This window comes from Acipenser ruthenus, chromosome 10 (genome assembly GCF_902713425.1).
Source record: "Acipenser ruthenus chromosome 10, fAciRut3.2 maternal haplotype, whole genome shotgun sequence".
NCBI classification, from domain to species: domain Eukaryota; kingdom Metazoa; phylum Chordata; class Actinopteri; order Acipenseriformes; family Acipenseridae; genus Acipenser; species Acipenser ruthenus.
Genome location: NC_081198.1, coordinates 13,201,371 through 13,225,494, shown reverse-complemented (window position 1 = coordinate 13,225,494; position 24,124 = coordinate 13,201,371). Strand labels below are relative to the sequence as shown.

The 24,124-nt window shown below is 35.7% G+C and overlaps 1 protein-coding gene across 1 annotated transcript in view; it reads left to right on the top strand.

The window, feature by feature from the left end:
* The window catches only part of LOC117408151 (parafibromin), a 90,780-nt gene extending 74,125 nt beyond the window's left edge, over positions 1 to 16,655 (top strand). Inside the window, exons 14-17 of the mRNA XM_034013160.3 lie at positions 9,514 to 9,675; positions 12,327 to 12,427; positions 13,338 to 13,479; positions 14,664 to 16,655. Coding sequence (XP_033869051.1) covers positions 9,514 to 9,675; positions 12,327 to 12,427; positions 13,338 to 13,479; positions 14,664 to 14,700 — 442 coding nt within the window. The 3' untranslated portion in view covers positions 14,701 to 16,655. The remainder of the gene's footprint in view (positions 1 to 9,513; positions 9,676 to 12,326; positions 12,428 to 13,337; positions 13,480 to 14,663) is intronic.
* Positions 16,656 to 24,124: the final 7,469 nt, after the last annotated feature.

Sequence of the window (24,124 nt, the reverse complement as noted above, 5' to 3'; positions counted from 1 at the left end):
GCATTACTTTCTGAAAATATTCCTGGATACCGTTGAAGAGGTCCTCTTAAATACCGTAAAAAACGTTGTACAAGTCGATTTTCTAGCCATTTTTGCGGGGCCCTTAAAAGGGGGGAGTGACTAACACGCTGGTGCGATGTATGCGCCGGTGTGTCTAATATTAAACCACTGTACCAGCGCCACAGTGGGATTACTACTGCCACGGTTATTATGGCTCACACAAACTTAACTGTCAACATCCCAATTATTTTTTCAGGATCTGACACAAAGTCACTGCTCTAATTAAAAGTTTTAATTTGTTACTCTCAATACCCCAAGTTACTTTGAATGTTAAATGTAAACGTTCAGACTAAAACCGTCACACCTATACTGCTTCTTTGTTAACGCTAGCTGTCAATCTCTATGAATTTCCTTATTCCCACCCTCCCGAGCCATTGATTTGTCAACATTCAGACTAAACCCGCCCCTGGGATCCGTAGCAAGCAGTTAGAAAGCAGTGTAAATTTATCAAGTTTGAGTTTGAGACTGGTGTGGCAGAATAGGGGGAGGGGTCAGACAAAGCACTTGGCTCCAGTTTGTTTTAATTGGGCCCTGCATAAAGGCAGGGGAAACCCTGTAGTGAGGGTTGCTGTGGTGAGGGCTGCTGTGGTGCAGGCTGGTACAGCCGTGAGGAGACCTGTCTGATTGAAATCAGCAAAGGTATTGTGGAGACCTGTAATGGATTGTGTGTGACTGGGTAACGGCTTAGCAGTCAAGTAGTGTTAGGTTAGGATTAATCGGAAAGAAAAAAAAAAAAAAAGTTTAGCACTCCCGGTTGGAGTTAGGTTTTTGTTTGTTTATTTTATTGTGTGAATATAAGTGCGCAAGTACGTGCTGAAGAAAGAAAAAATCCTGTGTTGGGTCAAATAACTTGTGCACAACAAACCCAAGAGCCAAAGGCCCGGTTACACTGGATACAGTAGGACCGTCAGACAACCGAAAATGCTACACAACAGGTTTGAAATTGTGTGTTGAATTTGCTGAAATGAATCGCAGTGCTGAAAAAACGTTGCGTGACGAGAGGAAACAAAGACATATATTTAAATATGTTGAAAGAAAAACGAGCTGATAGAGCAGGAACGTGTTTATGGCCCAATTTGTAGAAAACATTGTTTGAATGGAGTACTTGGAATGACTTTAATACATACCATACTGTAACTTGTACTACATGTCGATGCAACGCAGTGGTACGCTTGTAAAGTATGTGTATGGTTCTGATTAACAAAATTAATGCATTTTTGCAACTGGAAATGTAATGCAGTTGTACTGCACCGTATGCAACACTAACATGTGTTGTTTACTGGTTATTAGATTGTGTAATATTTAGTTTATTGTTTTTTTTTTCCTTTTTTAATTAATGCAAGCGGCACTGTTTTAATACTTCTTTTAAATTCGAATTAATATAACAGATTTGTAATAGCCAATGCAGCTGGAACTATTATCTATGGTATGGGAATACACACACAAAAGGTAAACAAGCAATGGTGGAATACAGCGGGGAGGGAATAACACACATAAACACAAATGCACGGATCGCTACAATATCTATATTTTGATGTATTTTGACAGTGCATTTAAATTTGCTTGAACTAATTTAAACATTTTGAAAAACTGAATAGTTTCTAGCAGTTTAACTAAAAACGAAAAACACTAAAATTATTAATGGAATAAAATGTTGCAAACAAGGGTTATTTCGAAACTAAACCTGTGTCTCTTTATTTATCTGTGTTGAGCATGTAGGGGGGAAAAAAAACTATTTTTAAAGATATTTTAACACAAAAACTGTTTTCCTAAACTTAGTCTCAAAAAGGGGGGAGCAACTTTTACGCCAGTGTGACATATAAAATGATTTTTACGGTATGTTTTTCACTTTTGGTATGAAGAGTTAATGCAGAGACTTGGCCCTGCCATGTTTTGTAAAATTGACTGCACAAAAGCACAGAGAATAGCATCCTAGGGGTTTTATTGAACCCTATTCCGTGTATTTATTGTAAACCCAGGGCTTTTTGGTGGTCCAGAGGTTTGTGTGCTGCTCACCAGCTTTGTGTGCTGTCAGATATTGAAGTTGTTTTTGAACATATCGTGTGCAGATTTTGCATGCTTGAAAAGCATGTGTTTTTATGACAGCCAGATCCCTAACGTCTATGTAATATGATATGCAAAAAGCTGCATTGGCCTTCAGAAGCCTCCGTGGATGAGCAACCTGGCTGTTTCCCTGAGCTGTCCGTGCAATTTGTAATTGATGGGGGTTTAAACTGTGAAGTCAGCACATGAAGTATATTTTTAAATGAGGAGAAAACTATTTCCATCTTTTCAAAGCTACTCTTATAATTAGGTGTCTTAAAAGAAAGTTAAGAATTGTCTATTTAAATATAGAATGTCCTTGCATTCTTTCAAATCTAGACTCTTGCCTAGACTCAAGACAGAAGACAAACTTCAACGACGGCAACGTCATTATCTGACTGACATGACAAAACCTATTCAGATCTTTACAAAGTGATGTTTATTTTATTTTACTTTTTTAATTTACATTAACTATAAATTACCCCATTCCACACTGCATCTGTTACTTTATTGAAATATAGCAACTGCTAACTTTCAGAGGTAGCGAGCACTACCCTGCACATTTGTGGCAATATATTTCAGTCTGTACTGCTGCAAGTGCTACAGTTTTTTTCCTTTTACAGAATTATATTACAGTACACCCTCGCTATAACACGATTCAATATAACAAACGAAAATCATTTTATGTTTCAGCAAAGCTGGAAACTATATTGATTGTTTGAAAAAAGCAGAAACGTGAATATAGGTTGTCAAAAAAACTGTTTTTAGCTTGTTCAGTAACCATGCAGCAAGCAAAATTGATTTAAACCAAAAAAAAATAATAACTTGCGGATTTGATGAGCTTTTCATGTCAAACTTTTCATGTCAGGTTGATTTGGAATAAAAGATCAGTTTGGGATTCTTGCATGTTGGATTAAGATTTGGTGCACTTTGAAACGATTCATGTTAGATTGACTTTGAATAAAAGTTCAGCTTCAATTCAGCATTTTTTTTTTTTTTTTTTACTGTGCTTTATCCTATTTGTTAAAGAATTAAAGCTTTGCTCAAGGCAGAATACTGCATACATGAGACAAACCGGTACATGTAATTCTACTTTTATTCACAATCTCATTAACTTACTCCAACAGTTTTATCGCTCATTTTGCTATAACAAACCCCTCAATATAAGCAAATGCACATCTCCCAGTCAAGCCATATATCACCCATTTGTCAAAATGGAGCTTCTATATTTAGTTTTCAACCTTTTGAAATTATTTATACGTTAGGGGCCAAGGTGGTAGCATTGTTCTGTACTGCACAGCCTGTATATTGAATACATTCTCTTTACTTTCACAGAGGAACTGCTAGTGTGTATGCACAGGTGCTATGCTTAGCTGCTGCCGAGTGGTTAATTGAGAACATCTTTTACTCCGCTGTTGGAAATTGTCTAACTCTTTCCCAGTGTCTGTTTTTCATTGAAAATAAATTCAAACTTTTAAAAGTCATCAGAGGAAATTCAGATTCATTGTTAAGGCTGCTTGTTTCATATTGGTAGCAGCAGCTGTACCAGGAAACTGCAGCTCCTTTGATTGATGGATTTAATACATTTTTTAAATTGTATTTTGGTGTTAAATATGCATTGCTGTTCTAATTAATATGTAGTTATGAGCCTCTTGAAAATAGCCCATGGAAGAAGTTAAACTACAGCAGCAGAAGGAACACAGACATAAACACTGGATTAAAATGTACAGTACGGTCAACAACTTTTACAGTCTATAATAAAAAACAGTAATATTTAATTAGATGGCACTTGTATATGCTTGCATCCAAGGTGATTTACATTACAAGTACAGAGAAATACATTATAGAAAAAAATAAGAGAAATACAATTTAACAAGCAGGGTATTACAACTGTGAAACGCACAAATAAATATCTAAACACATGGAATATAACAAAGCAGTCAAATACAAATATATTTTCAGATTGCAAGTAATTATTAATACGACCTATAATAAAACCCTTCTGTTGTCTAGGGGAATTTTGTAGATTACAGTGGATCCGTCATCCTTTTCAACTGATTCAGGCACTGCTAGCTGAAGTGCACATCAACATTAAACACATACGAGACTCCTTTCAGCGTAGAAGTGTAGCCCAGCTGTCAGACTAACATTTGCATCATTAAGAGCTATTTTTGGTCTCCAGCAGTGCTGAAAATCTTATTGCATTGTTATGAGAGGGTTACTGTGGGCCTGTATTCTACGTTTGATATCAGCTATTGGCTTAAATATGAGAAGTATTTAGTTGTACATAATTGACCTTATTTAATAGGTAAGTAAATTCAGGTTGCGTATATTCACTCGGAAATGCATTTATCTCTTTGTCCACTCCAATGAGTGCCCTAGTTTTTTCACTTATGAAAGTAATGTTGCTTTGTTGGATTGTTGTCATTTTAAAAGTCCATATGGTGGTGCTGGGGTGCAAGCATCAACCATCTGTCCAAAGTGGTTTTATAACTGCATTATTATGACTCAAATAATAATTAATTCAGTTCATTTAACCAAACTAATCATCCATATTTCTTCAATCACATGGACCTAGTTGTATATAACATTGTATACAAGCTACAGGATTGCCTCTGCAATTCTCTGTGTTAAAAAGAAAAAAAAATTGTATAATTGTAATACAATTTCCGCCTGGGGGGCTGTGCCCTTAAATAAATCACAATATCTTCCAAAGTATAGACAGCACAGGCATGGTTCAGGGCTTGAATTCAAGGTAAGCCCTTGGGCATCAAGACTAAAACCTCAGGTGTGATAAAAGTCTTACTCAGTACCACACTGGAAGGAGATATCCAGAAAAAATACATAAAAAAACAACAAACGCTTTTCATTTTTTTATGTTCTATAGTCATTTTTTCAACTTGTAGCATATGAAAAGAGATTTTTTTTCCAGTGCTTCACCAACATGTCTAATATACTGGGTAAAAATTTGGAACTGTTTGAACAAAGGGATCAAATTCTACAGGAGTTTTTACAAAGCTAAGCCCAAGGGTCCCCAAACCTCTCCAAAAATAAACATTGTGTAAATCTTTGTCAATTGATATACTAAGTTCTAAAAGGGATGTTATCTTCTGGCACCTCACAGGCTAGCCATTGCCACATGCATTTGCCTTTAAAAGGCTTTTTTTTTTTTTTCCCTTATCTCATTCAAGAGGTGGGCGTGTTTGTTTGCACATCGATTACTCTGTGATGGATTGGGTTACAAACAAAGCAAAGGTATGAATGGAAAGCTTGTGACCTCCCCTACAACGTGATCAGGGAGACTTTATCGTCATCAAGGTTGTAAGACCAGAGCAGCAAAACGCAAGCTAGTCGATTGCTTTTGTTTTGAATGCAAGGGGGTACTAGACACATTGTGAATGGGATATCTCAGCGGTGAAATGACGGATTCGAAAAATTCCTTCGCTGTTTGACGGTAGGAAAACAACGATTTGATATCGAGTCAGCTTTTTTTCTCTTTTGCTTTTGTAATAATATTAAAAATGAGTTATGAAATATAATCTTTACGTGCAGTTCCGTGTTCCGCCCGCGGGACTAGAGGGCGTAAGAGGTTTAACCTGCTGGGTCTTTTGAAATCTCCACTTTTCCCAACTCACAGAATACAAATATTGGTTTCCTGTAAACCTTTCTATCTCTTCAGATTTAGTGTAGTAAAACCACAGCAATACATGTTACCATAAACACACTTGGGAAGAGTTTTAGTACATTGTTGATTACCCTCACAGCCACCATCATGCTCTCCTATACAAGTTTTTAGTCCATAGGAGCACTATTGATGAGCAACATGTCTTTGAGAGAACGCACGCATACATTGCAGTGGATACATTAAATGTAATCGGTTATTTCCAACCGCCCTATTTTGTTTGGTACTAAATATTTGTGATTTGAGAAGACACGATACAAACTCAAAACATAATCAACTAGCCAAATTATAGAATGAGAAGAACCATACTGTTTTCTTCTTGAATCTGTTATGTGCCCCATTGCTAGTAGCAAGATTAGTTAAAATGAACTGAATTGAGTGTAAAATCAGTTACTGACAGTGTGATCCAGTGAGAGTAGCTCAAGCTGTTAGACACATTGCAAAGGTGCATCACGTTTAATTACGCTAGGGATACAACTTTTATGTTTTGAAATGCAAGGCACACAATTAACAGGAATTTTTTATGTTTTTTTAGGCAGAATATGTTATGGGGAAAATATGAGCAAATAGTGTATGATCCAAATGGTCATTTAAGAAACCACATTTAATGGAATTACTAGAGAATACTGATTATCTTACATGGGCCTAATTTTGATCCTGTCTATTTTTTATTCATATATTTAAATTCCTGTATTTTTCATTTGTGTTAATGAGATTTGCATAGCAAAAGCAGTGGTAGTACCCAGTGTTGGGAAGATTGTTGTATTAAGAATTAGTTCTTTATCCTATTTTATATATATATATATATATATAATGTGTGTATATATATATATATATATATATATATATATATATATATATATATATATATATATATATATATATATATATATATTACACACACATACATATCTACACACACACACACAGTGCTCCCTCGCTATAAGGCGTTGTTTATAATGCGCTTCAGATATAACACTCCTACAGCATGTCCCCCAATTCCCTATACTAGTGATTCATGCAGTATTTCTACGATAAATACAGTACCGGTGTTCAAACTGTAAACAACTTCAGTCTAACTTCTGTTTCTGTCTCTCCCTTTTTGATACAGTATCTGAACTGAAGAAAAGCTGCGCTGGCACTTTATAACACAGGCATCTTATTTAGCATTTGTTTTCTAACTAAATAAATATTAGGCATATTGCGTGGTTATCTTTCCTAACGCATTTATTTTTTTGCTGCGAGAGGAGCTGCATCTTTCTCCGGGAGACGAGACACTTCAGCTTTGCTTCAGTCCCACTCCAGCAGCCGAACCTGGTGCGAGCCCATTCCCTCTTTCCCTCGCCCGACCCGCTCTGCTTCTTGCACATGGTTTGCTTGTCCGTCGCTTTGAACTGACCGCCGTTTAGCCAGGCTATTTATAGTTTAAAAACTGCTAATTAAAATGATCCACGAGTGAGGATGTTACACTTTTTTTTTTTTTTTTTTTGTAAAAAATAGCGTTGATTACATGCTGCTTTATGCATGAATAATTCACAGAAAGTTACATTTTTGTTTCACTATATGTGCGTTATAGAGAGGGAGTTTTATTTTGTATTTTAGTCAGATGTGTGTTGTGTCCCACGGCACCCCCCGCCCCCTCCCCCGTTTATAACACTCTTTGGAAAAACCTTCAAAGGATCATCATTCTTTCCTTAGTGTCTTTTGAGTTCATTCTACATGGATGTTGCCAGGAAGTCCAGTAGACCCCAGATGAATTTATCTTGATTTGAGGATCATGAAAGAAGAAAAATGACTGCAGCGATATTTTGTAAAACATCCCCTCAGCAGATTCTCTGAAGTGACCTCTTTCCTGTGGTACCGGCAGAGATGAATCATGTCTGTTAGCCACCAGAGATCTGGGAGGTGCAGGCAATCGGGGAAATGCACCTTTCAAATTTGTACTACCAGGAGTGACACTGGTATCCAGGAAGGTAGTGTGTTGTGTGTCTGATGCATTAGAACAAAGGAAAATCTATTACAATATTCTGTAGCAATTTGTCATACTTTGCAGTGTGAGACAGATGACATTTACCAAAGAATGACAAGGCGTTATCTGAGATTGTTGTGTGTGGCAAATTTGCTCTGGTAATTGTTTCTTTTCACTCAGGAGAACTACATTTTCTAAAATATTAACAGTTGTTATAGTGTATGCAAGTGATTGCATTGATTACTTTGAATTCGTAGTGTAGTGTTTCCTTTGGGTGGGGAGAATTTAAAGATGAACATCCGGTGCTGCTGTACAAGTCTGCAACTAGGGTTAGATTCTGAAAAAGTATGTACCTCCTGTTTAGCCTGTGGCTAATTAATTATTTCTGACCACCAAGGAATAGTACTGGACATGATGATAAACCAGTACATTTAAACAAATGTTCTGCTTTAACCAGTTATATATGTACAGTATTGAAGCACAAATACACTTTTGATTTTGGCATTGAGGTAGGAATTATCATTTTTATTTTCCTGTGTTAATGCGGGGAAGAAAATAACCCCATTGCATATCAGTTTCCCCCATTCCAGGTTTTAAAGTAAGCATGATTAGCCAGCGCATATAGGTAACAAGCTCAGGTGTGTCTTTTTAAACTCCTGGAAAAAACAGGAATGGATCAAACTGTAATGCAATGGGAAGCTTCCTTCCATCCCTGAAATGTGGTCTTGATTCCTAAATTACTCTACCTGCTATAACCTAAGGTGCACTGTTAACATTCAGGATTTCATAGACTGAGCCAGAACAATATGTTTGCAGTCTGGCAGGATAGCTCATTTGTAGGTGCTGGAAAGTAAAACTGTACAGAGCCCATTAGGACGAGGTTTAAAGATGCATGGTTTGTGAAAGTGTTGGTATTTGGAAGCAGTTTAACAATCATAGTCATTCGTTGTCCACTGTATAGTATATCTCCTTTCGTCATATTGGGTTTTAGAAAATACATTAATCCAAGGTCATTAGAAATTGCAAGTGGTCTGCATATTCTTTATATAACCTGTGTTCATCATGGGATGTCTATTCTGCCACAAGTTTATACTATATACAAGTGTTCCTTCATCCTTGATTATGGTCTCAGCTGTTAACCTGATCTACTTTAATCCAGTGCTGGCAGAGGATATGTTATCATGCTCCAACACTGTAAATGCAAAAAGGTATTGTATAGTTTCCATCAGTATCAACCATACAACTGAAAATATTTGCAATCCTCTCCCCAGTCAGAAAATGTAGTTGCAAGAGGGAGTAAAATACTGTACATGGCAGAGTTCTGTTTTCTGGTTCAAAACGATATAGCAATTTATTTATTTTTTTAATGATGTATTGGCAAGGGAGCACGGTGCTTAATGCTGGTGGATACAATGACTGATCCCAGACACTAAGACGGGAAAAGAGCTTTCCAGCAATTTGAGACGAACCTTATCAAAGCCCTTCCACTAAAAGATCAAAAAATTAATTTAGAACACCAAAAGTAAATCACGGTGCACTCTGTGTCCAGATGAAATACAAAGTGCCAGCTGTTGTTGTTGTTCATAGCGTTGAGATGAAATCCAGTGCCCCCAGCCCCCATAAAAAAACAAAGATGGTAGCAGCCCTATTCTTACAAAGAATGGCTACCACAACATGTTTTTATGTCTTTTATTGTAAATTGGACATCCCTATTCCTAGTGAAACAAAATTTAATAACATAAACGTCTTCTTTTTAAAGGTTTGTAACATCTGAGGAAAAGAAGAAGCAAGGCTTACAGCGGGAAAACGAAGTCTTGCTCCAGAGACGAAAGGATGTGGTCCAGCCTGGTGGGACCAATCTCAGTGTAACAGTACCTTACAGGGTGATAGACCAACCCCTCAAGCTTGCACCCCAAGACTGGTATGTTTTGACATGGCACTTATCAACAGCATTGATCCAAATGTATTTATTTTTTCTCAGCCTTATTTACCAGGATTTTTTTCACACTATGTTAACTGTGTTAGTGTTCTGGTGACCGCCATCAATAAGTATTTTAAAATCTGACCCAGCTTTGTCATACAGCCAAATATGTCAACCATTTGATATGAGCAGCTGATGCATTGCATTAAATAGCCTTGTTGTCAGTTTGTTTTTTATTTCCAAAAGGTCAATTTGCAAAACCCTCAATCATATGGTCCAGGACTATCTCTATGCTCTTGATGCCAAACAAGAAATTGGAGCAACACATGTCTGAAGCATTTGACAGGATCTTGTATCTATACCAAGTCACAGCCTAACACAACTGTAGTTTATGAATTTGTACTAGATTTATGCAGAAACAAATATAGTCTCAAAATAAAAATGTTCAGACTAGGGGTGGGCACCAATATCAGTATTTTGAAATTATATTGATATCGATAATAATTTCCATATCGTGGGTTAAAAAAAATTCACGTATGCATGCAGAAACATACTTTTTATTGCTAATACTGCTAAAAATACAAACGCAGTATAATCAAGTTTATTTTATATTACAACAAACCCGAAACAAACCTATCATTGTTAGTCTCATAAGCAATATTAAACCATTTTATTCCACTGATTTGGCGTTTTTCTTTTTCTAAAATGTATTTCAAACTTTCAATAGCTATAAATCAAGAAAAGCAACAAATCCACATCCTATGTACCCTCTCTTGTGTGTTTTACTGCCGTTTCTTCACCTGTTTCCTCTCACCGCCAATCCCTTACTGGAAACTATATCCTGTTTTCAAAAAGTGCGTGCATCAACTAATTAAGAAACAGGACCGTCTTTTTTTTAAAGGGATACACACCTGAAGACACACTTAACACAAACAAACATAATTAACAGGAAAATTGACTTAAGTAATTTGATATGTATATGTATATATATATATATATATATATATATATATATATATATATATATATATATATATATATATATATATATATATATATATATCTATCTATATCTATATATATATATATATATATATATATATATATATATATATATATATATATCTGTATATATATATATATATCTTCCATTTAGAGCGTGCTCACAAGGTACTAAACGCTATTTGCATGCTGCATTAAGTACCATTGGGATTATTTTGAGATATGTGCATGTATCAGTGTGGTTTATTGCATTTTTTCCATGCGATTTACTTAAACTGTTATTAATGTATTTTTAAAATGTGAACTTTCGGGATTTATAAATGAGATGTACTTTTAAAACATAAAAACATTCAGCATGACACCATACTTAATACTTTTAGATGTGTCATGCATTTATATGCAGAGAAGATTACATTACTTCTGGATTGGCTAGCCTGCGCAGTGAAGTATAGAAATATTTCAGTTTTGAGATGGCTCATGATGGCATGGAGTAGTAAAAAAACAATATAACAAGACCTTGTCTGTTAACGTCTATATGTATATATGTTTCATATTGCATTTGTGTTATTATATTTTTCTGTGTTTTTGGAAGACTTCGATATTATCTATCGAAATACGTGCACGATATCAATACACAATTTTCATATCGATGCCCACCCCTAGTTCAGACTGTTTTCTTAAATTATGGTTATCAATACAAACACAGATGCAGTGGAGAAAAAAAGTCATTGGCTTTCCATAATGGTGGCATTAAAAAAAGAAATGTATGCAAATGTGAATTGCTTTCCTTATAGTAGCACTGTCAGCTGCTGTATGACACTTAATCCATATTCATGAAATGCTAAAAGATCCTTAGAGATTTAAAGTGACTTTGTGCCTCCTGGGTATTCTTTTGAATGTGAATCCACATTTTCCTTTCAGAGACAGTAAATAAAATGACTTTAGGTTCTTAGCAAGGGTCCAAATCATATTCCCTCACAAGTGAGGGATTCGTGTAGTGTTCCTAGATTTTCAGGGACATTCCAGCCAAAACGCAAGTGTGCCTGTGCAGGGGTACATAAATATACTGTGCAAGTCTGTTGCTGTTTTAAAAGTCCAGTAAACCTCAAGTTTTTAAAATCCTTTTGTCTATTGCTTTTAGAAGCAGGGTCACATAATGTGACATCGGAGTAGATTGCCTGCCTAAAGGTTTAATGGACAATACAAGTGCAATCAAGTATCAAAATGTGTTGTGGATTCTTGGTCTTTGGCTTTAGTATGACATAAAACAATTCAATATTAAATCTACGTGTGTGTAAAACAGTTAACAGTTGTCACTGTTTTAATCTGTGTTTAGCTATTGATACTTGCAAGTATAAAAAAAAACATGTAACAAAGACAAGATGGGTCATTTTTAGTATGGTACAGGTCAGTAATATAAAGAATCCGGTAGTTCTCAATAATGGAATGCGTCATTATCACACAACACCGATTTGGATTATCTTGACACCTTTTGTTGAATGTATTATCTTTTAAACCTCGTATTGATCAACTGTTAAAGACATCTAGAATGATCTGACATCTAATGAAAGTAACAAATACATAATAAATATTTCGAGAATTATTTTTTGCCAGGTGACGTAGGGATTTTCTTGTTTTTGTGCCCTCAGGGATCGAGTTGTGGCAGTATTTGTGCAGGGTCCTGCTTGGCAGTTCAAGGGCTGGCCATGGGTCCTGCCTGATGGGTCACCTGTTGATATATTTGCAAAAAGTAAGTTAATTGAAAGCTGGGTTTTTTTGTGTTGTTTTTTCCCCCCCTCCCAAAGTGGTTGCTTAGAAGCACACTTCACTTGCAAATTTAGAAATGTAATTTACAAGAAGTCAAGGTATTACATTAAAATCCTGATTGGCAGGCAGGCTAAACTTCAGAGCAAATCATGTCGCTTCCAAGTAAGGCTTTAAAATAAAAAATGTAAACTCCAGATCTGATCAGTTCAAGTAATTTACTTCAAATTTAAATTGCTACCTGGTTTTAAAAAAAGACTGCTGAACCCAAAAGCTATTTGATTTGTACAGTAAGCTTTTATGGGGAATTAAATCCATTGTTTTCCTGCTTAATGTGTCCACAATCCACACAGCCCTCTTTAACCATGAGTCATCACATACAGGCACATGTTTCAAAAGATGATATAACCTAGACAATTGAGTCTGATCACAGTAAATCCAGGGAAATGGACCAGATGCATCCCGTGAATCATCGATTAGATGTTGAAATATCTTGTCAATTGAAACACAATTGCATTTTTGGAAAATCATGTCCTTGAAACATATTAAGGGATTATAGAGTTTTGTTAAATTGTATCTGAATGTATTCTTTCAAAAGAATGAATAGAAATAACTCGGCGACCTACTTAAGATAACCTATTGTTAAAAAAAGCGTGTGTGGGTATTTACCTCCAGGCTGCTAGCAATGCATTAATTCACTTTAAATTGTCCAGCAGAAAGTGTTTGATCCCCACCAAGTTAATGAGCTTTCTTTTATTCCCTGTTTTGTCTGTACTTTTTCAGAAATAGTATTATTATTTAAGCTTTAAAATAGAATACATTGGGGATAGCTTGGTATTGTATTTTCTTGCCCTAGTGATGATATGAAAATATTTTAATTAATTGTTTATATTTAGTCAGAGCATTCCACCTCAAGTACGATGAGGTAAAGGTGGATCCCAATGTGCAGAAGTGGGATGTGACTGTGTTGGAACTAAGCCATCACAAAAGGCATTTGGACAGACCTATTTTCTTGCGTTTCTGGGAGACACTGGACAGGTGAGCAATGTTGTGCAGTGTTTACTGTATGAAGGACAGCACATTTGTTATTGTGTCAGTAGCATTGTTTATACGTTTAGCACTACTCCTCTGTATGCCAGATCTCCACAGCAAGAGATGGTAGTCATTGTGATAGTTTCAGCCAGTTTATGATTTATTTCCCTTTGTTTGTTTGCCAGTAACTCATGCTCTGCCTTTTGTGTTTTAAGTTCTGAACAATTCCAAACAGATAAATCTGCTAGGGAAATCACATATTGCAATCCAACTGGGATCTTTATTTTATTAGTATAAAAGATATATTAAGAAAAACAGTAAGATGATTCATATAACTCTGTGTTTGTGCATTGGATCATATTGCGTGATGTACAGCTATGGCCACAAGTTTTGCATCACCCTTTAGAATTTTGCTTCTAAAGTCGAATGAACCCTGCAGAATAATGTTACGTTAATATATTGAATGATTGTAGTTTTCCATATGCTTAATGAAAAACCGACAAATTGAGCAGTGTGACATTTTGAAATACTGTACTACTATTACTATCATTTTGTAGTTTCTTTGACTAAATGGCATCCCTGTGGGATGTCGAGTTAACCTAGGTTGACTGTGTGTGTGTGTGTGTATATATATATATATATATATATATATATATATATATATATATATATATAAATATAATGTGTGTATGTATATAATGTATGTATATGTATATGTGTATATGTGTGTGTGTGTGTATATATATATATATATATATATATATATATATATATATATATATATATATATATATATAATATATATATAATATATAATGTGTGTGTGTGCGTGCGTTTGTTTTTTAATTATGTCTTAGTCTTTGAAATTTTAGAGTGATACAAAACTTTTGGCCATAGCTGTACATACCTCATTAACAACTAGTGTAACCATAATTGGAATAAACTACAGATCAAGTTTGTTTCAACAGCCCAAAACAGTCCTTTTATACAAAAAAGCAAGCCAGCTTTAACGTGCACGGCCCAAGTTCAGTTCTTGATACCGAGACATAAAGTTCAAGTACACATCAATATGTATGAAACTGCAGCCTAACAAAATTTGTATCTCAATGCGTTTTCCTTGCTCTCCTGGGACTCAACTTTTTCTTTGGTTTCATTTTGTTGATACTGATTTTCTTTTATTAAACAAACAGGTACATGGTGAAGCACAAATCCCACTTGAGATTCTGAGTCTACAGTCTGTCACTGGTTTTCTGGTGGTTGGATTAAGAAGTATGAACGTTTTCACCAGCGTGTCCAAGAACTGTCAGGAGCTTCATCAGACAAAAGCAGCTTGCATCCACTCGAACCTATTTGTTGAAGGATTTTCTGTGCTGGCAAAATGATTGTTGTCTACCTTAGCTTGAAGTAAACATTTTGTGGGGTTTTTCCAGTTCTTTTCAGACCTTAGGCTGTCATCTAGTAAGCATACCAAAAGTGTATATTTTCATAGCCATTCATTTTGTTTTCATTCAGGAAGAAATCCCTACATATATTTTATTCCCCCCCCCCCCCCCCCCAAGGTTTTTTTTTTTTTTTCAAATTGAGTGGAAATAAATAATTAAATGAAAAAATACTGGTGATTTTTATATGATGATGACACTTGTTGCAGGGTTTTTTTTTTTTAGTTAAACATTAGTTCTTTGGTAGTGACTGTACATTAGTAATGTCCAACATTATGGCCTTAAAATCTCAGACCTGGCCATTGACGGTGATAGGTCAAACTTGATAGCCATAGAAGTGAATAAGGGACAACACCCACACAAAATATGTGACGTGGAGGAACATACTGTAAACTGTTTGTAAAGAGGAGTCTCCATTATCAAATTCAAAGAGATTGAACTTCTCAGATGACACCACTGGATTCTTGACTATTTAGGCAATTTGATTGAACCAAAATCAATTTGTATTATGAATTATCAGGAAATGGTGAAATAATATGTTTACTTATAGTTTCTTGGCACATTTATTTTTTGTGATTTCCAGTATCATACTATTTAGAAGATAAGCAGTGCAGTCATCATGCTCACCAGCAAAGGTATTAGAGGTCACCTATGTCTGCTTTCTAGAAAGCACATATTTAATTTGTTTCTTTTTTTAATGACAGCTCTATTCAGTAGTGCAAACAATGTGTCTTCTCATAAACTGCTTGAATATTGAATGTGAAATGGTTGACAGTTGAAATAATCCATGCTGTCGTTAGGTATGAATAATGATGTTATCCAAGCAGGGATCTGTTCACAATTACTTAAATAAGTGTTTCAGGTATTCAAGATACTAGTGTTTTTGGCTTGTGGGTTACAAAACTACTTCCATATGAATTAAGGGATTGATGTTGTACATGCCCCCTAGTTTTGGGATTTACACTGTTGTTAAACTACATGTCAAAATAAATAAATTGACCTCTCTTATTCCTTTAATTATGTTTAATATATGCTTATGAAGTACATATTTTTCAGGGTATGATTACCCTTCCAGTTTTTATGTGATATGCAATGAACTCAGTAAATGATCTCTATCCTGCATATGAGAAAATACAAAAGACCCTGTAGCCTTGATGATTCTCTTCTTCCATTTTTCTTATTTGGTGCAGTAAAGGGTACTTGGTGTTTTATCCATTAAGAGCTCACAGTGTGTTTATTTTGTTGTTCTTCACAAAATTGTTTTATAATTCATTAAGCACAGGCTGGCTGGATAGCTGACATTTCATAAGTTTATTTTATAGAAATCTGTGGAAAACTAGCAAGATTCTGTATGTTCACCAAAGCTGTCTAATGCAGACAAGATTTATGTTCTGCATTATGCTACTTCATTTCTCCAACCTTCCACATTTGTGAATATGCCCCTTTTGATTGTATAAAATGGCTGCTGTTATACAGTATACAGGGTTGGTGATGCTGCCTTCACTTCAAGCCTATGGGGCTGATAATGTGGTGGTAGAAATGCTTCGGCTTTTGAAAAAAAATAAAAATAAAAGAACAGATGTGCTTTCATCTATATTGCCTTTTAACCTGTAACTTTTTTTTCAGTAAAGCTAAAATCTTAAGCACAGAGAATTTTGGTCAATTTATGCAAAGACCCACAATGCTGTAGTGTATACCGCAAGTGTGAATCTTGACATTACTGACATAAAAATGATTAAAGAACACTTTGTGGTGATTGCTGGCATTGGCCAAATATAATTCTGTAAGAGCACCAATTTGTTGCTTGGATTTCATTGCAACTTCAATCAGCGCTCCAAAAGATTTATTTATTTTAGTGTGCTGTGGGGAATTACGGGGAGTAGTCCATGCCTGGATGGCCATTACTCATTCAACCAATGAATTGTGCTCCATGCTGCTAATGCTTTTAAGATCCGGTAGAATAAAGAAGCCAGTTTTAAATGAATGGCCTAAATGGTGTTTTTTATAATGTTCTAGCACAGGCTTATTATAATGCATGGAGAAAAACTATTAGGAGTTCACACTGTGTGGCGTTCACTGTGTGGTTTCAAACAGGCTTTTAAATATATAAAAAAAAAAAAATTTTTTTTACAGAAATGACAATTAATAATTAGAATGGCTAATGCTTTTTTATTGTTTATTGATGGATGATAATTTGTTAAACTCAAACATTTAATTCATCAGAAGAAGAAAAAAAAAAAAAACTCTTAAATAGAATTTCTTATCCCTGTGCTGGGCAAACCAATATTTTTTACCTCGTCAGATGAACTCCACACAGTGTGAACTCCTGGTCTCCATGTTGCTTGGTCAGGAGGAATAAAATGATCTCTTACCCAGAGGTCATTGATATAATCTTTTTTTGCGCCAAAGCCCATGTCATTTCCTCCATAAAAACCCACGTCACTACCAGTCATTGTCCAAATTTCTCCTATATTCGCTTGGACGTAGGCAGTATAGGCACTTTTGGTTTTTGTTCATTGTTTTTGTTTTATCAAAGTGTTTAAATAAATTACATTAATAAATAAATGTTATATATATATATATATAATTATAATATATATAATTTCCCCTTCTAGCTTTCAGTTAGTTATGCTTTTTTTCATGTAACAGCCCCTCTACTCTGGTGGTTAAGTGTTGCCCTGCTTTTTGTAGCAGGAATTTGTGTTTGTGTGTGAATTAAATAAATCGAGATCACCAACACAGAAGACAAGGGCTCCAGGGTTTTAGCATGACCACACAAGGACGGTCATCCTCCTTAAACACAAGATCAGAACTGCAACATTAGATGGCAAATAGTTTACCGACTATTTCAATGCACTGACAAGGGCACTGCCATCTTTCCCTGGGAGAGTGGTTCAGTAAGCTTCCCTGCACAGCGGGAGAAGAAAAAATAAATAAGGATTTCCTGCCTACACTTTTCAGAGGCTGCTTCCAGTGTATTTAGGTATGATGGTTTTTTCTATTCACAGGTACAGTAGCCGGTAACTTGAAAACACTGTAACAGTAACATTGTATAGGGCTGGATATGCGAGTGCTGACTGTAGTATGCATAGCTTTTATTAATACAAATGGCACATTTCTGTTGTTAAATCTCCTTCCAGTTAACAAATGCTTTTTGTAGTAGTAGCTTTCTGGTAAATGAAAGAATGAAGCTGAAGTCAGACACAGAACCGCAAACAAGGTCAGTATAATATGTACTTTACAGAATGCACCAAACCGTAAATGTGCTGGGACAGCCAAGTCAGTAAATCTAAATGACAACGGATCATTTATAGCTCTACTGAGTTTCTAGCTGTCTTATTTTTATCTCCTGTTTATGTTAGGTGTGTAATCTTTATTAGTCTGGTTTAGGCAAATATTGATTCAGACTGGTTAGGTGACTTTGTTTTTTTTCAGTGTGTAAAATGAGGGAAATATTATTCCCAGAAAACATTGAATCTCTTGGCTCTTTCCTGTAATGTATACATGTAAATACAGCATGCCTTTTAGGTTTGACACAAGGCTATGAAGCAGACCCATGTCTATGTACTATGTGTTTAAAGAACGTATTTATGTTGAGTTATTGATATGGAAAAAATACGCCTTTGTAAAGCATGTATATTGGTTGACAAAGGTAATTAGTAAGCCCATACTCCCATAAAGTTCAACCTTTTTTAATAAACAATGTTTGGACTAAACAACACATTTTGGATGTGTTACTGATGATGTGGCATTTGTATCTCAGCATCCCTAATCATCCCCACTTCAAAAATATTGTGTTCTTTAAGACATAATTTTGTTTCTAATGGAAAATTGTAATTTCAGCAAGAATCTTCTGATATGTCACTCTTAACTGCCATGCCAGTACTTTGGAATTTGAATTGTATTGGCATGTAAAACATGCCCAAGAACACTAATGAACAATTAATGCTGTTACCAATGATGTTTGGAGAAAAAAAGGGAAAGCCTTTAATGAAGAAAACCTTGTACCTACAGTTAAACATGAAGGTGGTTCAATCATGGAGGGTGTCTTAGCAGTTCATGGACTGGAGACATTCATGTGATTTGAAGATAGAATGAATGGAGCCATGTATAAAAACATTCCATGGCGTTCAATGATACCATCTGCTTGTAGGCCGATTTGACCGGCAATTTATATTCCAACACGACAACGATTCAAAGCATAAGGCTAAGTCCAGTCTGGACTTCTTGAAAACAAATATAAAAGTTCTGGAATTGCCTTTGCAATCTCCAGATCTCAGTCCAATAGAAATGCTTTGTAGCGAAGTGTTGTGTAACCACTCTGTCTGAGCGGAAGGAAATATGCAAGCCAGAATGGGCCCATATTTCACCAGCAAGATGTAAACTGGTCTAAACGTCTGAAAGCCATAAAAAAAGCAAAAGGAGGACACACTAAATACCTTTGTCATGAACTAGCTTCAAATTAATTTTTTTTTTTTTTTTTTTTTATATAAAGGTTATTTGTTAAATTGCTAGAAATTGTTTAATTTGCTTTTTGGTTTATTAAAAGGTGGTACATGCTTGTCCTTAATCTGTTACCTTGAATTATGGTATAATTGATTCTTAGGGATCAAGTGAAGCTTAACAAAAAACCTGCTGGCACCACAAATTATTCTCTCTAATAGAAAAAAAGATAGAAATCTAAAAATGCAGTTGGTTAAGGCCATTAGATCAAGGTGCACACATAGCCATCAAAATACAGTATAATCAGACATTCCACTTGTCTCTAGTACATGATACTGTAAAGGGGATGTCTCAGTTGGCCAATTAAAAACCGTGAAGGAAACTCTCCTGTGTTCTATAGCACAGGTTTCCCCTAAAGTCCAAGCAATTTTCGTAAAGAACTGACATTTCAGACTTCTCTGGAAAGACCTAAGAGAACTACGCACTATAAAATACGTTCTAACACCACCGAGCCTAACCTTTTTAACAGTGCCACACGGTGCTAGTTAACCCGTTAAGGACCAAAGATCTGAAAGTATTGCTTTTATTTCTGACACTCAAAGTTACAGAATCAAAATGCATTATTAAACAAAATTCTTAATACTGTCATAAACAATACATGTTGGAGACTGAGGCTAAGTTTACACAGAAATTCTCTAAAATGCTTTTTATTATGTGTAATAAAACCATGTGCATAATTTTTACTGGTCAGCAAAGGCATGTATAGAATGTTGGGAAAATAGGTTTAACTTGGTATACAAATAAACTACAGTGTTTCTCTGAAGTTACATCTAATAGGGCAAGCGCTGTGGACTGATTTCACAAGGGAATGACATTGACTGTGTCGCCATGAATAACACTGGCAATTTAACTTCAGTGAAGCTGGAATGCAGACATCTGGTGGATGCTTGACTGTTAATTACCTGTAGTCCAGCTGTCTAAATGTTGAGTTACTTTAGGTGCCCTTTTAATGTATTCTGGTGGTTGGCATATGGTATGGAGAGACAAGATTTAGATAATTACATTTTAAAAACCTGTCAATGCAGGAGTTAGAAAATATGTGAAACACAAAACTGTTATTGTCTACTGCCTATTTTATCTTCCTTTTTCTAACTCTAAATTGTAATATCAACACTGTTCAGTATTAAGATTACTAATTTCACTAGCTCTTGAATGAATAATATAGAACGATTAGAGCAGCAGTGCCTGGATACATCAATTACGCAAATGAAAAAAAAATATCTCTGTCTATCTATCTATCTGTCTATCTATCTATCTATCTATCTATCTATCTATATATATATATATATATATATATATATATATATATATATATATATATATATATATTTGTGCATTAACTCAAATACCAAACACTGAGCACCTGGTGTTTTTATGAAATCACATTGAGCTCAGTATTTTGTTATCCCAAGGAACAATACTACACAAATAATCAACCAAACTATCTGCTCACTATTTAAAATGTAAATAACGTTGTGTATGTGCCCAATGAGCTATTGATGGAAAACTTACATCAGTATATATATATATATATTTATACCGGTATGTTGATCTCTTTATAAACCATTTTTTAAAACAGAGTGCCATTAAAACCTAATGTAAAGTATTGCAAGATTCCAATTGGGTGCGGCAAGCCTTAAATGTAGCTGCTAAAAGTATTTACAGGTATTGTTACTGAACAAAGACATGACTGTTTCCCAAGCTGAAATCGTCTGTGGGAGTATTGGCTGAAAGAGGTTTGTGAGGTGCTTTGAAGAATAAACCGTTGATGTGTCTACTACCAGTACAACCTCACCAGCACTGCACTAGAGTGGTGACTAGGGCTTGTCAGAGTGTAATCTCCAGTGGGCAGTATTTATAATGAGCTTTTAGTGCAGAACTGCTCTCTGCAAGGGGATGCTTTGTCATTGTCTGTTCTCCCCACCAAAGCGAAAATGGTTCTGCACAATAAAAAGAGGGAGTTGGGGGTGGGGTTTCTTCCCAGAATACAAAGTGCTGCTATGTGTGCAGCAGGTGCAATTCCAAGCCCCACAGTGCCGTGTCTCATTGTTCTATATCTACTGAATACTAAATTCAACAATGTATTTTTGCCTGTTCTGATTTCCTCCAGTATTTATCCATATTATCCATGAAGCAGAAAAGACTTCTCATCTGAATGATGGTCTGTGCCTCAAACATAGAGAGTCAAATGCTGGAACATTGCTCTTTACAGAACCTTTATTTTTTTTTCCTTGTGGTTACTCCCTCTCCTGCTCGCACAGCTTCCAAGATCTGAAGAGATCAAAATCCACGGTGATATGGCTTCTCAGGATTAAAGGCTAATTAGGCTAATTACAAAATCCACATGCTTCCTGCTATGGCGTATAACTAGGTTGCTTTAATCTCTTGATTGCGTGATTTCCATACATTTCACTCCAGGCTATTCTTTACATTATTTGCATATTCTCTCTGTCTGAAAATATGTCAAAATGCTAAATAATGATGAATAAAATGCTGTGTCAGTGATAAGGATGCTAACTGTTATTGATGACTGAAAAATAACAGTAGACCATTATCTGTCAGATAAAAGCAAGGTCCGTTATATAGCAAGTAATGAATACAGTGCTCCCCCTTTATAACACTGTAGTCGGGAGCCATAGTTAAGAGACTGCTATTTGTGTTCCGCTTTATAATGAGAATACTAGTGTTAGTGTGTAATGACATTATGGGGCAAATGGGAGCCATGACCGTACTGCCGTATAACCTGTTCCGCAGTATAAATGTCCACCTTATAAAAGGGGAGCACTGTACTTTAGTTTTGCAATATAGTACTAATATATTGTATTAAACAACAGCACTATCATTAATTTATTACACATGTACAGTACTGTGCAGAAGTTTTAGGCAGGTGTGAAAAAAAGCTGTAAAGTAAGAATGCTTTCAAAAATAGACATGTTAATAGATTATATTTATCAATTAACTAAATGCAAAGTGAGTGAACAGAAGAAAAATCTTAATCAAATCCATATTTGGTGTGACCACCCTTTGCCTTCAAAACAGCATCAATTCTTCTAGGTACACTTGCACAAAGTCAGGGATTTTGTAGGCATATAGTCAGGTGTATGATTAAACAATTATACCAAACAGGTGCTAATGATCATCAATTATTATTACACTATGTAACACAATTTTTGTTCCTGGGTAGTAATTGTTATTTCCTAATTGCTTATGCCTCAAAAGTATAGAAAATGGCTATTATTCCCCATAAACTGCTTTTGTGACCAGAAAAGTGATATTTTGAAATTTACCTATTTCCAGTGAGAAAAAGGGCGAATTTGTGTCTTTTCGTTCACATAAAGTCAGAAAAAAACAACATATGAATCCAAATTAACATGTATTTATACTAAAGTAATACAAAAATGACTACAAAAGATTTAGAAGTGAGTAGTTTTTCGAGATTTACGATTATACTGTAAATCACTTTCACGAATCAACCCCCAAATGTAGTCTCCCATCATGTTCTCGTTATACTGTCCTTGGTAGCGGCGTTCAAAGTCCAGTATATCCTGGTGGAAGCGCTCGCCTTGCTCCTCCGAGTACGCTCCCATGTTCTCCTTGAATTTATCAAGATGAGCATCAAGGATATGGACTTTGAGGGACATCCTACAGCCCATTGTGCCGTAGTTCTTCACCAGAGTCTCAACCAGCTCCACATAGTTTTCGGCCTTGTGATTGCCCAGGAAGCCCCGAACCACTGCGACAAAGCTGTTCCAAGCCGCTTTCTCCTTACTAGTGAGCTTCTTGGGGAATTCATTGCACTCCAGGATCTTCTTTATCTGTGGTCCAACGAAGACACCGGCTTTGACCTTTGCCTCAGACAGCTTAGGGAAGAAGTCTTGAAGGTACTGGAAGGCTGCCGACTCCTTATCTAGAGCTCTGACAAATTGTTTCATAAGGCCCAATTTGATGTGCAGTGGTGGCATCAGCACCTTCCGGGGGTCCACCAGTGGCTCCCACTTGACGACGTTCCTCCCCACAGAGAACTCGGTCCGCTGTGGCCAGTCCCGCCTGTGGTAGTGCGCCTTGGTGTCCCTGCTGTCCCAAAGACAATTTCCTTGATGCTCATCTTGATAAATTCAAGGAGAACATGGGAGCGTACTCGGAGGAGCAAGGCGAGCGCTTCCACCAGGATATACTGGACTTTGAACGCCGCTACCAAGGACAGTATAACGAGAACATGATGGGAGACTACATTTGGGGGCTGATTCGTGAAAGTGATTTACAGTATAATCGTAAATCTCGAAAAACTACTCACTTCTAAATCTTTTGTAGTCATTTTTGTATTACTTTAGTATAAATACATGTTAATTTGGATTCATATGTTGTTTTTTTCTGACTTTATGTGAACGAAAAGACACAAATTCGCCCGTTTTCTCACTGGAAATAGGTAAATTTCAAAATATCACTGTCCTGGTCACAAAAGCAAAGTTTGTGGGGAATAATAGCAATTTTCTATACTTTTGAGGCATAAACAATTAGGAAATAACACTTACTACCCAGGAACAAAAAATAAAATAAAAAATTTGTTACAAGGTGTTATTATTATTATTATTATTATTATTTATTTCTTAGCAGATGCCCTTAGCCAGGGTGACTTACAATCGTAAGCAAATACATTAATATGTAGGTTGAAACACAATCATTAACTGAAACAGAAACATCTATGTAGG